Source organism: Lissotriton helveticus, chromosome 5_1 (assembly GCF_964261635.1).
Source record: "Lissotriton helveticus chromosome 5_1, aLisHel1.1, whole genome shotgun sequence".
Classification (NCBI taxonomy): Eukaryota; Metazoa; Chordata; class Amphibia; order Caudata; family Salamandridae; genus Lissotriton; species Lissotriton helveticus.
This window is the reverse complement of record NC_136065.1, coordinates 301,005,993-301,021,409: the sequence shown is the minus strand read 5'-3', so window position 1 is coordinate 301,021,409 and position 15,417 is coordinate 301,005,993. Positions and strand designations below refer to the sequence as shown.

The window sequence follows — 15,417 nt, the reverse complement described above, 5'->3', positions numbered from 1 at the left end:
TCGTATTGCCTCCAGTAGTACGTTTAGGTACACTTCCAACTCGCGGGCATTTTGCCCTCTTGTATTTCTGGATATGCTATGCTGCTCTGCAATGTTCCTAGGTACCCTTGACAATTCATTGATTGTAAGATGTATGTTACCTGCATCCTGTATTTTTATGCTCATATCCTACTTCCATTTGGGCAGGTTGTGTGGTGCTGACTTGTCCCAAGACACCTAACTCTATGGTGGTATGTTAATGAGTGGTTGGTCTCTGCCCTCTTGTTGTTTTTGAGATCCTGACATAGTACTCTTGTCTTTCAAGCAAATTAACTTAACAGTACTAATGTTTATTCTATTTATTCGTCTCCAACATTCCTCAGTGGGCATCTCATCCGTAGGTCTGCTTTGTGCTGCCTGCTGTTTTGGGTGGCTTGGCTCTTATCGGCTGGGAGTAGACATAACAACATCTATGTGTATGAAGGTCCGGACTGTTTGCTGCATGAATATTTGTTTTACTGTTATATCATTTGATTACTTTTAAATGATGGGGGTGCATGGATTTGGTTATTTGTATTTCTTCACTTTCAATGTCCTCCCAATTCAGTGGGTCTTTTAACATAATGGTTAACTTTTTTTGCTATAAATGTGTTAGTGGGGAGGACTTCCGTTTCGCGTGTTTGCCCCACTGCTTGGTCCATACTTAATTGCCTCTTGGAGGCGCTGATCCCTATATTCAGGGAGTTCTCATTTTTTTATTCTACTCTTCTCTTTTTTCTCCTCTCTATCTTTTTGGGTTTTCTCTCTCTCAGGGCCACGTTCACCCTCATTAGATATTTTAAACTTTGGTTGTTAGATAGACCATCATTACCTCTCACACTGAGCATCTCATTATGGTTCTATATGTCTGACCTATGTCTACACTGAAGGTAGTTTCTTTAAATACGAAAGGGCTTAATCACCTGGTGAAGCGCAGGAAGGTTTCTGGCTATTGCAAATTTTTGAATGGGGACCTAGTGTTTCTACAGGAGCTGAGGGTCCGAAATAGAGAGGTGCTTTCTATGTACAATAGCTAGGTGCATGATCTTTCATGTTCCCCAGCATTGTCTAAGAAGAAGGGTGTTGTTACACTGATATCCAGGAATTCAATCATTACGTTGGAGCAAGACGATTGTGGTAGATGGCAAATTACCTAACTTCAAGCGGATGACTCCGATGTGTGTGCAATAAGGACAAGTTACCTACCTTCGCTAATGCTTTATCTGGTAGAGACATGGTATAGTCGCAGATTCCTTACCTTTGAACTTCAAGGCGTCAGGCTTGATCCGGAAGATTTTCGTTAGCAGTACCCCTGGTGGCGTTGGTCGACTCCGTGCGAGTCATCATGTCATGTTCGTTGCTGTTGTGACGTCCGTGTCATCAATATAAGTGCTACTCCGGCGGGCTGACGTCAGAACTTTTCACGATTTTCCACACCAGAAGTGCAGAGTCATGAAGTGACTGACCATGGTGTGTTAAACAAGAACAGCTAGGGCCCTGACATCCATGACACTAAAAACAATTCCGCAGTGTGGGGAGGATTGGTGGATCAGTAAGGAATCTGCGGCTAGATCATGCCTCTACCAGATAAGGCATTACCGAAGGTAAGTAACTTATCCATCTGATAGAGACATCTAGCTGCAGATTCATTACCTTTGGACAGATACCCAAGCAATACCATCCCCGGAGAAGGAATTGTGGAAAGGTTTAGACCAGGAAGTCCTGCAAGACAGAGCGATCAACAGGCCTTCTCTGCGAACCTGGGAATCCAGGCAGTAGTGTCTGGCACACGTGTGCAGCAATCCCCATGTGGCTGCTTGGCAGGTATCAGAAACGGGAACACCACGTTGGAGAGCCATGGTGGCTGCTTTTGTCTTGGAGGAATGGGCTTCAGGAGGATCTTTCTTCGCTAAGGCGTGGCAGATTTTGGTACAGAGGAAAACCCAGGAGAAATAGTCCTCTTATGGACAGCACGCCCTTTCTTTGCACCAATGTACCCTATAAAGACTTGGTCATCCAACCGGAACTCTTTGGTTCATTCGAGATAGAACGATAACGCTCTTTTTAGGTCCAGACAATGGAGACGCTACTCTTCCTTGGAAGGGTGCGGTTGTGCATAGAAGGTGGGTAGGTTTACCGACTGCCCCATATGAAAGGGTATTACCACCTTAGGTAGAAAAGATGCCCTTGTGTGGAGCACCACTTAATCCGGAAAAACGTTAGGTAAGGAGGCTGTGATGACGGTGCCTGCAGCTCGCTCACCCTCCTGGCAGAGGTAATTGCCACTAAGAAGGCTGTTTTGATGGTGAGCAGTGCAGCGGCTCAAACGTTGCACACTACAGAAAAGTGAGAACCAAATTAAGGTCCCACTTTGGCATTATAAAGGGTGAAGGGGGGAAACAAGTGGGTTAACCCCTTCAAGAATCTCTGCACCAGAGGTGATTTGAAAAAAGAAGGCTCAACACCAGCTGAAGAAAAGAGCAAAGGGCTGAAAGATAGCCCTTCAAGGTGCCCATAGCAGAGCCCTGCTGGGCCAAGGAAAGTATGAACAGGAGATGCAGATTGAGGGTCAATAGATCGGTCTGCACAATATTTACAAATTGTGTTCAATCGGTAGGCGTATACTGGTTTCGTGGAGGGCCGTCTCCCTGCCAGAATAACCTCACAGACTTCGGGAGGGAGGTAAAAAGCTGTTGACTGTCCCCGCTCAATTGCCACGCATGGAGGCGGAGAGAGTACATGTTCGGGTGGAGGATCCTCCCTTGCTGCTGTGACAGAAGATCCTCCCGAAGGGGCAACCTGATCGGAGGATCGATGCTCATATCTAGAAGCTCGGGATGCCCAGCCCAGAGCCAAAGGAAAGATTAGTGCCCAGTTACTCCTGATCTTCTTGAGCACTCGGGGCAGGAGTGGTGTGGGCGGAAAAGCTTATAGGAGGCCTAAGCTACACTCGTGGCAAAAAGCGTCGCCGAGCGAGAGCCGCCTTGGAAATTCCAACACGCAAAACTGCTGAAATTTCTTCAGAGGCAAAAAAAACTAACCAAGGCTCTCCCCACAGCTGAAAGAGAGCTTGTGCCACCTCCTAATGGAGACGCCACTCGTGATCCATAAGGCACCTTCGGCTGAGCTCATCCACCCTGGCGTTCAGAGAACCGTCCAGGTTTTGAACCACCAGGGAAATGTCCCGTTGTTCCAGCCAAGTCCAGAGACACAGGGCCTCTTCACAAAGAGTCCACGGCCAAGCTCGGCCCTGTTTGTTGCAGTACCACATGGCAATAGTGTTGTCCGTGAACACAGGTACATGCCTTCCCTTTATTGACAGCAGAAAGGCTTTTAGTGTCATTCGGATCGCCTGAAGCTCCAACAGATTGATATGAAGCTTGGCTTCCGTCGGAGACCAGAGTCCCCTGATGGCCACCTCATCCCTGAAGGGACGCATCCGTCATTACTGTAAGATCTGGGTGGGGAAGGGAAGGGGGTCTGCCCTTGCTCCAATCGCGGTCTGTTAGCCACCACTGCAGGTCTTTCGCAGTGCCCTCTGAAATCTAAACCAGGTCGGTGAGCTTTCCTCAATGCTGTGCTCGTTAGAACTTCAGGTCCCACTGCAGGGATTGCATGTGCCACCATGCATGATTCACTAGCAGGAAACAGGAGGCCATGAGGCCCAACAGCCTTCGAGTCATTCTCACCGAAATCCAGGATAGAGGCTGAAACATCAGTAGTGAGGGAGGGTCTGAGAGGGGGTGAGGTGTGACCTTGGCACCTTGATAGTGAACCCAGGCGAATGTAGGATGCTCGCCGTAGTCTGGAGGTGGGAGACAACTGTTTGGCCCGGGCCCGCCTTCAACAACTAGTCGTTGAGATGGGGAAAAGTAGAAACCCAGATCTCCACAGATGAGCTGCAACCACTGCTATCACCTTTGTGAACACCCAAGGGGCGCTGGTGAGGCCGAAGAGGAGCACTGCAAATTGGAAGTGCTCGTGCTTACTGTAAACCGCAGGTAGCAACGATGGGCAGGCAGGACCGGGATATGAAAATAGGCATCCTGCAAGTCCAACGCTACTATCCAGTTTCTAGGGTCCAGGGAAGACAGGACCTGAGCTAGGGTGAGCATCTTGATCCTCTCCTTTTTGAGGAAGTAGTTGAGGTCTCTGAGGTCTAGGATAGGACTAAGGCCTCCGTACTTCTTTGGGACCAGAAAATAGCAGGAATAACAATCCCAGCCTGTTCCTGGTAGGAACTCTGCTTTCCAATATAGAACCACTAATGCCCATAAAGCAATCACAATTGTGCATCTATATATTTTCTATTAGGATTCTGCCGCTCCCAACCTAAAACCAGTTGTGTAGAGTAGACTCTGAAATTCTAGAGAATTAAGTGGTTGTTCAGGAACTAAGTTAAGAGTTAACATTGTTCTTAGAAGACTACACTTCCTCAGTCTCTTCCCAAGTCACCCTTTGGGACACCTTGAAATGTTGTTTTCAAGGACAGGTGATAAGCTGGATGTCTAAGTAAAACAAAAAAATTAGATCGTTTCTGCAGTTGGGTAGTGAGGTTCTTACTGCGCAAAGTCTGATGGATAAATATTTTTTATATATATAATTAGATATCAAAAAGTTGTTCCAAGGGAACGCAAAACAGCCACCACCCCGTGCTATTGATTCATAATTGCTGGCAATTGCTAAAGATCAAGGTTTTTATTGGTATCCCTGAGCATTCACAGTATATATATTGTTTTATCCTAATAAAGTTTTCAATCACGTATTAAAAAAAGAAATGTTCAATAGAATCCAATTTCTGTCCGTAGTTTTTATTTTCGTATTCTTCAATTTCCCAACGAAGATTTGTTCATAACACAGGTCCAAGTTCACATAGTACAGCCGATACCACAGTTCGAAAACCGCCAACACGCGTATTTCGTCAATGGAACATTTTTCCAAAAGACTTCATCAGGGCTGTAAATAGATAGATATACATAACTAATAACCATTCTTTAACATTTCTCAATATGGGGTTAGGCCTAACCTCCACCTCCGCGTCAAGTACCTCCCGGCCCGCCCTGCTTCAGTCTCTGGAACAAAGAAGTTGAGATAGTGAAGTGGTGGGCTGGGCCATGCTATCTAATGCTCCTCTGCCCTCGCTGCCAGTGTCCGCCCTGAAAAGCTGCTTTTTTCAGCCTCTCAGCCCATATAACTTAGGGAAAGCAGACAATCTGCATGTTCAGGCCTGCCAAGTATCACGCATTAGGTGTGACGCTAACGCATTTCAGTGTGGTGATCCGCATCACTGCACTGAAATGCATTGTCACGCATTTCTGCCACTCTGAAACCGGCCACTGCTGCTTCCCGCAGACTTGCTGCCGGCACTGGGCAGTAAGTTAATAGTTAATCTTATCTGCTCTCAGCTCTGGAGTCGAGTGGCTGAGAGTGCTACAATATATTGTTACAAATTGAATCTGCCCGGCAGCTGACTCATACTGGCAACATAATTATATTTCCGGCGCCGCGCGGCTTTCAGACACACCACGCGCACCAGACATAGAGTGACACTCACACTGCCAAGAGTGGTTGAGCTAGAGCTGTGGCGCACCAGGAGGCACAATCTCCGGATGTGACCGAAGTGTGTCACGTTCTGGGCTGGAGGAAGTGAGGTCAAAAGTGGCGGGGGACTCAAACTTAGAGTCGAGTCCTCCGTGCGTTGCTACTGCTTACTGTGTCGCAATTTAAATTCCATAAAACCCGGCAGAGTTGCCGGACCGAGCAGTGAGTTCACTCATGACCGACAGGACAGATGGCCGCCCGCACCGCAGCGCATCAGAGGCATCGCAGACTTCGCTGGCGCAAAGTGTGGCCGGGCGGGGGACGAGTCAGTGAGTCACTCTGCTGGGAGAAGAAGAGTGCATGATGCAGTGTGCTGTGCGGCCGCGGGTCCCTGTGAGGCTCACGCCGCCGCCGACGGACGGACCGGAACGCAGAGACAGCAGCAGTCTGAATTCTGAGTAAGTGTTTACTTCGGTCAAATGTTTGCGCTGCGCGCCAATGCGTGACCGATTACCAGCAGGCCCTCTCTGCTCTGGGGCTCGGCCGGGCAAAGGGGGAGGAGGGGGTCCGTTATGGCTTGCATCATCATTCCTTCAGAGGCCCCCTGTCCGTTGTCATCAGTCGCTTCACAGTGCGGAGCGCACCACTCATTGATCTGATAATGAATTGAGACACAGTATCTGCAGGTGCAGGGCTGCTCTGTCTCGTTATCCTTCAGGTTTACATCTACAAGAGAGCTCAGATTTCATTTAATTCTGCAGACCGTAATCTCAGTAGGCCGCATGGCTGCTCTCATCCTTGGGTACCAGAGTACTTCACTTGAGGCAGAGGTATTATCTTTAGACTACGGGTGCCAGTGCATGTTTTGCCACTAGTGTCCTTCCATTTCTGGTGCTCTGCAGCAGATTCAATAAGTTCTTGGTGTTTCTTGTTGCTCAAATGGCTGTAATTTCTGATATTTATAAGTTTCCCTAGCTCTTCAGTGCATGATTTTTGCTCGCGAGAAAGTGTCACTCCTAGTCGTTCGAATGTCACTCATAATTTCACTGAAATTTTAAGAATGTCACACATGGCAATCTGAAACCTTGGCAGCTATGCATCATGTTCACAGCAGCTTTAAAACAAACCGTCTCGCAGAGAAAATACCGATTTACAGAAAGTAACACCTGCCCATGCCACAGCTGAAGAGGTAATCCACGTTCATGCAAAATCGCATTAGCAATGGTTGGGAGGAAAATTGTTGTTTATAAATGTTAAAATACTAGAAACACAGTGATTTTCATCATTATTGCTACATACATGAGAACAAATATTTTAAATGGTGCTCGATAACTTGTCATCGGCAACCGGTAAAACTGCAGAAGAAAATGTATTTATCAGGATGCAAAGGAACACTTAAAATGTTATAATGACAACAGGATATGCATCGCACTACAAACAACACAAGCACTGCAAATGCAAAAGGTCTCACATTTGTTGGAGTTGGCGTTATTGGCATAATGCTAATGTTTTTTACCTAGCCATGTTACATGGGACTTCTTTTGGTCACATATGGTACTGCAACATGGTTAGGTAAAAAACATTGGCATTTATAATGCTAATAAGTGCAACTCCAACAAATGCGAGGCCTATTGCATTTGCAGTGCTTATTTTTAAAGAACTTTTGTGCCCTTTTCATCATCAGTCTCTCTGGAATGTCACCTGCATCTCTATTTGGTTTGAAGATGTGGCCACCAAAACTTCAGATTGTGCCCCAGGTGTTCCCACCAGAACAGGACACAATCCTCCGGATCAACAACTGAAAACAATGCTCTAGATGAAGTCTCTTGAAATCAATACTGTGCACCTGATGAAATGCTGATATTGATGAGTACAGTTAATTAGATCAATTTTCATCTGAATACATTACCTTTTATATCCCAGTATTTATTCAATTCCTATACTTGTGGAGAAGTGTGGCTCAGGGGTTAGAGGCGGAAGACCCGGAAGCTGAGATCGGTCCTGGACCAGGGTTCAATTCCCCGCCTCGGCGGGTCTTGGACTAAAAATTCCACGGACTCGATAATTCTCGCCCCGGTGCCTCCTCGACTCACGGGTTCACACTCTGCGACTCTGGGCAATAGCTTGCTTAATCTCCACAACGGCCCCTCGCGGCGGGATGCCTGACTTTCACCTTGTGGATACCCTGCTATCTCACAAGGGAATATCAGGACGGGTTCCCTAAGCAAGCGCCGGGACACCCACTGCGGGTAGCCGTGCGCTATATAAGCACAATCTACATTTACATTTACCCTTTCTCCTAATTCACTTTTTTGAGGTAATCCAGTGTTATAAACTGTAGACCCCTTTTCTGTTTGATGAGTTTCCATAACTCACTTCTTGTACAGCTCCTCATGAATTATGTGCCTTAGTGTCAAAGACAGGATACAAAGATGGTCTCTTTAGTTCACTCTCAATTGCCAGAGGAAAGAGCTACTCCTTCCAAAACAAGGTGCTACCCTGCACAATAATACGCATGGGAAATGTGTGTAGTGTCTCCTTAAGAGGTTCCCAGTTAGTGGGGGAGAGACCAAAAGGGGAAAAACCTCTTCTGTGATCTCGATGGTTCTAGATCATAGGTTAGAGCAAATCTAAGGTTGATAATCAGCTCACCAAAACCACTATGAATCAGGATTGTGGAAAGAGCATAGAAAAAGTCAATAGAAGCATGCCCCTGCCAATGAGTTCTACTTTGAATCCTGCTCTGAGATGTAACATTTAGCTACTTTGAAGTTGACTGCAGTGAACCTAGGCTGCCATCTCCATGATAGCTCTTGCAATATTTCTGAAATAAACCACAGTTTACCATCAACAAGCAGGCATCCTTCCCTGACAGGTAGTAAAATTGTTATATTGTCATTGTACTGTATCCTTCACAGATTTGTAGTGCTTCAAATAGCAGGTCTTACTATTACCAAAGCTAGTATTTTTTTTTATTGACTTGTTTTGTTAAAGTGCTGTTTTACTGCCTGGAGTTGTACAGGTACAGTGGACAAAATGGTTCAGATATGTTCATTGTTGAAGTAAAAGGACACGCAATTACATAATTGCTCTGGATTGATGAGAAGATGGTAAAGCGTAGGTACTGGTATGCCCATTGGGACTTCTCGTGGATATCATTATTGAACTTCATGCCAGCAGAACTCTGGGATGGGAGAGATCACCAACAAGGCAAGAAGTGACACAAGCATTGTTAATTCCACATCCAGTGGCAGAGCAGAAGGGATGTGTCAACTTTCATCACCCTATTAGCATGTATCCCTAAACTCTGAGTTCTGCTATAGAGAATGTTCTGGGGTCGTGTCACCAATATTCTCTATTTGGCTTACTGGTACTTCCTATCTTTACTGAGTTAAGAAGCATAAAAGGTGGGCACTGCCAATATAAGAATCTGTAACCTGCAGATGGCCTACAAATCACATCAGCATTGACTTAAAAGAAAGAAATGTTATGCCTGTTTTTGGTCCTATGACACTGTATTAAAAATCATGATTATATAATTCCTCCTTTTGCCACCTATTTGCGAAATTTTGAATTTAATGGGTGTAGGGGTAAGAAAGGGAGGGAATAAGGGGTTTCACATTGTTGGACATTGCAATGCAATGGGGTCAATTTTTGAAAATACACTTGTACTCATCAGTGAAATGCCTGAATGTATTAGTATAGAATTTAAAGTCTACGTAAGTTGCTTACAGGAGTTTGTAAAGAAGAAAATATGTAATGCCTCCCTATACGTGAGATGAACAACACCCACATAGAACAACTTACACATTGTGAGGCCAAACATGTAAAAATTGTAGTACAGACGCATTCCAACAGAGAGCTGACACCAAACGTGTGGAAGACAACCTTCAGGCCCCACGGTATATGTTCCATCCGAGTGAGGATCAAAGCAAACCCTGAGAATTAATAAGCCAAAAAGTGAGATACAGGGAAAGAGGGATAAGAACGAGTCATCAGCTGGAGGAAGTACAGTGTACTATTCAGTCAGTCAGTCAAGAATGCTTTATTCAGCAACTTAATGTCATTAAAGAACACAATACATTCAAAATTACATTTCATTTATAATAAGAAGCCTGTCATAGTATTAACTTGGTGGCCAGCTCATAAGAATCCAGACATAAAAAAGAAACTTTGTAAACAGGATTCAATGTGCAAATATGCAAGCAGAATTAAAGTGCATAAAAACTTTGCTAAGCATACAGTACATATTTTATGTAAAGTGCAGAGTGCAGTCAGCTAAACTCGTATTAAAATGTAACACATATTCGTCCTCACGATTAAAAACTTTAAAATACGGAAGAGCAAAATATATTAAAACATAAGACTTCAAACACAGACATTTTTAACATCCACATAGGGTACCAAGGCCTATTCTACCTACAAATAAAAACATTTTATAAAATACTGAATATGATAGAAATTTCTTACATAGGGGACATAATAATCACAGAAGAAGACAAAATGAATAATGTCCTGTTCGGAAAAATCGTCACAGTGACAGGGTTTCAAGTTGCTGGGTTTCGAGAAACCCAGAGGGACAGATAGGAGCCAATGTGCCATCTGCAGACGGAATCTTGTTAAAATAAAACAATGGAAAGGTTTACCAATCGCGCTTGTAGGGGCAAGATGGCGACTGAGTGAGATCCTCGATCACTCACCTCCGCAACGCTCAGCGCTCTGCCACGCCATCCTAAATGAGGAATCGCCGACCGGAGGAGGAATGTTTTCCCCGAAAAGATGTGCTTGAATGACAGCATCCGTAAAACCCCCGCGAGTCATCTGTGAGGCAATCCTGCGATAGAAGCTCAAAAGAATTGTGTTGCCCCCTCGAGAAATGCGAGATTCTGTACCCGCTCTCTGGATTTAGAGGTTGCTCAGACGAAGCTGCGCACGTGGAGGACTTCACAAGGCAGCCAGCCCCACGCGCTGGCAATCCATCACTCGGTTTCTGCTGGCGGCCGGCCGGAGTAGGATCGATTCGAGCTGCAGGCTGGGGTCGCCTAACAACGGCGAGAAGACAGAGAATCTCAGAACGCCAAGGCCAGAGACAATGGCTGCGCAAGGAGGACGCGGCAGAACAAGCGCAAACACATTGGAAAGGAGCCAAAGGGGAGAGAAAAAACGGACCCAGTAAAAAGCACCAAAAAGAATGAAAAAAACGAGACGAAAGGTACGTTACAGTGCGGATTGGGGGGTAAAATGAGAAAAAATAACAGTTGCCTATCACAAGTATGTTTTCCCCCCGTGAGGGTAATAAGGAACCTGGGACTCCGGAGGCTTCAGGGGTTAGCCACGAGACTTTGTGCCCAGAGAACTCCCAAATCCTCCCCGGTGACCTTTCTCCAGGACAGACGTCCGAAGGAAGTCTATGATAGAGAGCCCCGAGATACCCCTCACTGACCCTCAAAACAAGGTCCATGCTAATCCTGATAAAGGAGAACCAGAGGTGAAGCCCGCAGCTCTACAGACCCATGGCAAGGAACCGGGCGCAACTACACAGTCTAGTAGGGAAATGGAAGGTGCAATCCCAAAAAGAAAGACTCACGATACAGGGTATCTTTCCCCGACTCCATGGAACATTTCTACTCCCTGAACGAGAACTCAGCCGAATCTTGGTTTGGAGCTGTCCAGTAACAGTGAAGAGATGGAAGACGACAACACTTCCACGAGTAACTGCAGTCAACAGGAAGAGAAGAGAGTGCAAAAAAGAAGTAAGCGAGGGTCAGACCCGAGAAGGGGGTAAAATAAAAGCAGGAGAAACATAGGCGAGGCAGATAACGAAGATGAACTGGGGTGGGACTGCTCGCCACACAGCTGGTGGGTTCCGGTGGTCCAAACACAGAAGATAGAATACCTAAAAACCATCAGGAGGGTCAGGAAGAACCACAAAAAAAAATCCCGACGAACTCCCGGAGCCCTCCCTGGCAATGATATTTCAATCATTAAAGACCATTCAGGATGACATCAAAAGCGAAAATCGCCAAGCCAGATTGGCCACCAAAAAACTTCAGGGTACCATGCGCAAAATCTGGAAAACCTACACAAAAATGGCGGATAGACTGGGCATGGTGGAGAAGCGCACGGAGGACCTAGAGAGCACAGTGGACACATTAAAAGAACAAGCATCCTCCCAAGACAATATGCTAAAAGATGTCATGTGGAAGCTGGAAGAGGCCGAAAATAGGCAACGGCGGAACAATTTAAGACTGCTCGGAATTCCAGAAAACCTTGAGGGAAACGACATAAGGGGGTTCACAATAACTCTCCTGAAAAACTCATTACTGGAATTAGCACATTGGGACTGGGATAGGGAAGTGCAACGGGTGCATAGATTTCCTCTTTCAATCCCAAAGCGACAAACAAATACACAAGGTTACCCACGGGTGATTTTAATCTACTTTGGGAACTTCTTGCTCCGGCAGGCAGTCTATGATCTGGCCAGACCAAATATGAAAAGAAAAGGAGAAAACTTTATGTACTTTGCTAAGCCAGACTTTGCGCACGCCACAGTAGAAGGAAGATGGAGGCTTAGACAACTCCTCACCCCTTTTCAAAAAGCCGGGGCCCGCGCTTTTCTACAAAATCCCGCATAATTGAAAATTGTCCACCAAGGGCGGAATTCGGACTTTTCCTCAGAAATACAAGCTCAGAAGCTGCTTGACGAAATTCTAGCAGGCGGGAAGAAACCCAGCTAGACCAGCTCCATAGCTCAGGGAATGTGAACCTTGTGTGAGGAGCTGGGTGGGACGATAGGGGCGACATTAGGGTCTGGACAATTAAAAGGACCCAATAATCCCAATGATTAGAGAGGTTATAGGTAATACTTGAATGAGATTATCGTTGGTAATTAAGGGCATTATACCTTGTATTGGTATCTGTATCTTTGATGATGACCATGACAGGGTTTTCTCTATTTTCTAAAAAAAATTCTTTCTTTCAGGGGGGTTTCTCTTTTTTTGGGGTCTAATTTCAGTGGAGGGTTCGAAAACAGGAAGGGAGGATGGGGTGACAGGGCGCGGAGGGGGGGGGGGAAGAGTGGATGATCCAGATGCTTTCACACAGGCTCAGGATTGAGCCTGACTGCCATAGAAGGGAGGAGGGGATGGGAGGCAAGTAAACAGGCACAAAGTAAGGATGGAAGCCATAGTCAGGGTGAAAGCTATAACTACACAACAACTTGGACGTCAAGCAGGGGGATGTCTATCAAAATGGGTAAAGCACCAAGGTTAAAGTGGGTCAGGATTCTAAAAAAAATAAAAAAATATTTGATTGGCTAAGTTAAGAATATTATTCATCAATATTTGTGGTCTCAATGATCCGAAGAGAAGGCAGAGAACTGCAATAGGTCTCAGATCAATGGGGGCTAATATTGTATGTCTCCAGGAGACTCAGGTAGAGGGGTCCCAACTGCATCTCTGGAAAACTCTTGGATGTAGATAGATTACAGCCACAACACAGGCAACTAAGACACGTGGGGTCCATTCTGGCAGTGGGTGGGGGCTTCAATTCACGAGATCTGCAGCCAACAAGTTTGGGCGGTGGGCAATCACGGAGTGCCAGTATAACACTGGGAAAAAAGTAACTATTTGCTCTATATATGGGTGCGTTACGGATGATCCACACTTGCTGGAATTTATCTCTAATGAATTAGAACACTGGTCGCTCCCATTGATTGTATGCGGCGATCTTAACCTGAATATACCATCTGACTTGTCGCCGGGGGACAACTTTGTATACCAGGGGAGGAAACAGAGGGTATTTAGAGCATTTCAGGAATTATACAATACACATGGGATGTCGGATTGTTGGCAGTCTAAACATCCCAATAATCCAGGTTTTACTTTCTTCTCTCACCCACATTCTAAATTTGCTAGGCTAGACTATGTGCTTGCCTCCCACACTATCATTTCCAAGTGTCTTATAGATAGATCACCCAGGGTCCTTTCAGACCACAATCTCCTAATCTTAAGTATTGATACTGAGGGGATACAACAGGATCATAAAAGATGGACATTTGAAAGGGCTTTACTAGTAAACGAAAACTACTACCAACTTATGGAAAAATGGATATCAGAATTTCTTGAGGACAACTTGGGTAGCGCACCTTTAGAAATGGTATGGGACACACTTAAGACGGGAATTAGGGGAGAAACCCTCCGATTCTCGATAAAATGTAACCAGGAGTCGAAACAAAATATAAAAATATTGCAGGAGAAACTAGCGACAGCAGAGGAAGGACTTATAAGGGCAGTTCAGGGGGGCTTGAATGTTGAAGGGGCTCTACGAGATGTAGCCATCACAAGGAACAGACTAGTAGAGGTCTTCACCGAAAAAGCAATATGTAAAGCCACAATGAACAAGGAGAAAGCATACGAACTAAGTGAGCAAGTAGGACATCATCTTGCAGTCCGAACAAGAGAACAGAACATGGCAAACACGAACAAAGAGATCAAAGATCCTAATAATGGCCTTAGGCAAGACTCCAAAGAGATAAGGGCCAGCTGTATCTTTCTGAATCGCCAATGCGGACCCTGACAAAGCGCTTAGAGACCCCTGGGTTATAATGCGCTATATAAATCAAATAAATAAGGGAAGCATTTCAGAACGATTATCAAGACCTATACACAGAAACTAGAAAAAAACAGGAAAAAATTGAGGAATATCTAGATCAGGCTACGATGAACCAGCTCCCACAAGAGATCAAGATAGCCTGGCAGAAATACCCCAATGGGTAGAACTTTTATTATCAATAAACAGTCTATCCCCCGGAAAGGCAGCCAGGTTAGATGGAATACCCATAGAATTCTATGCTAAATTTTACAAACCACTAAAAGGAATTCTAACCGATCTAATGACTCATGTCTTCCAAGGAGGGCGGCCACCAGGATCATGGGCTAGTGCCAAAATTGTGGTTTTTCCAAAGAAAAATAAAGACCCTACAGAATTAGGGGCCTACCGCCCAATCACATTAATAAACAGTGATTCTAAAGTCTACTCTAAACTATTAGCTAGCCGACTAGCACCAGTCATACATAAGATCATATCAACCGACAACATGGATTCGTTCCAGGTAGATCTACCACTGATCATGTTCAGAGGGTGATTACACTCTTTGACATAGCAGAAGTAACAGGAGACCCTATGGCACTTATATTATTAGACGCGGAGAAGGCCTATGATAGGGTCTCCTGGCAATACCTATGGACGGCTATGTCACAGAGTGGAATTGGGGAACAATTTATAAATGCTATCCGCATGCTATATGTCAACCCGGAAGCTGTTGTTATGATAAATGGGGAAGTGTCACATCAATGTGACTAGAGAGACAAGGCAGGGATGTCCATGCTCCCTCCTATTATTCGCTATATTGATTGACCCGTTTATTCACAGACTAGAAACCAATTTGGCCATATCTCCTATTAAAACCCCAAATGGCGACACCAAGACCCTAGCGTATGCGGATGATATCGCAATAGTCACAAGCAATCCAAGTGAAGCAGTTGAAATAATGGAAGAAGAAGCTAGTCATTTTGGAGAGATCTCCGGCTATAAACTAAACCAGTCTAAAACCCAGATTGTAGTGTAGTTCCTATCTTCCCAATAGGCTCTGCGCATTGGAATAATACCTACAGCAGTAAAGGCCTAGGCCAGACGTTAACTAGGTCTACTACTGTCGATACTAGACTTAAGTTTTGGGTTTGCCAGCGTAGCTCAGAGTTCTCTAGAAACTTTCTCGAATGTTCAAGGAGGAATTAACTTCCCTGATTAGACAAGAAGGGATTTAGTTTCTGACAACCATAGAACATGACAACTTTG

The 15,417-nt window shown here is 45.2% G+C and overlaps 2 protein-coding genes across 5 annotated transcripts in view; one reads left to right on the top strand and one right to left on the bottom strand.

The window, feature by feature from the left end:
• The window catches only part of NMNAT1 (nicotinamide nucleotide adenylyltransferase 1), a 229,078-nt gene that overhangs the window by 125,763 nt on the left and 87,898 nt on the right, over positions 1-15,417 (top strand). The gene's annotated exons all lie outside the window — the stretch shown is intronic.
• LOC144754468 (uncharacterized) overlaps positions 1-15,417 on the bottom strand; it is a 129,173-nt gene that overhangs the window by 33,485 nt on the left and 80,271 nt on the right. The window contains exon 5 of the mRNA XM_078642284.1: positions 9,367-9,497. Coding sequence (XP_078498410.1) covers positions 9,367-9,497 — 131 coding nt within the window. The remainder of the gene's footprint in view (positions 1-9,366; positions 9,498-15,417) is intronic.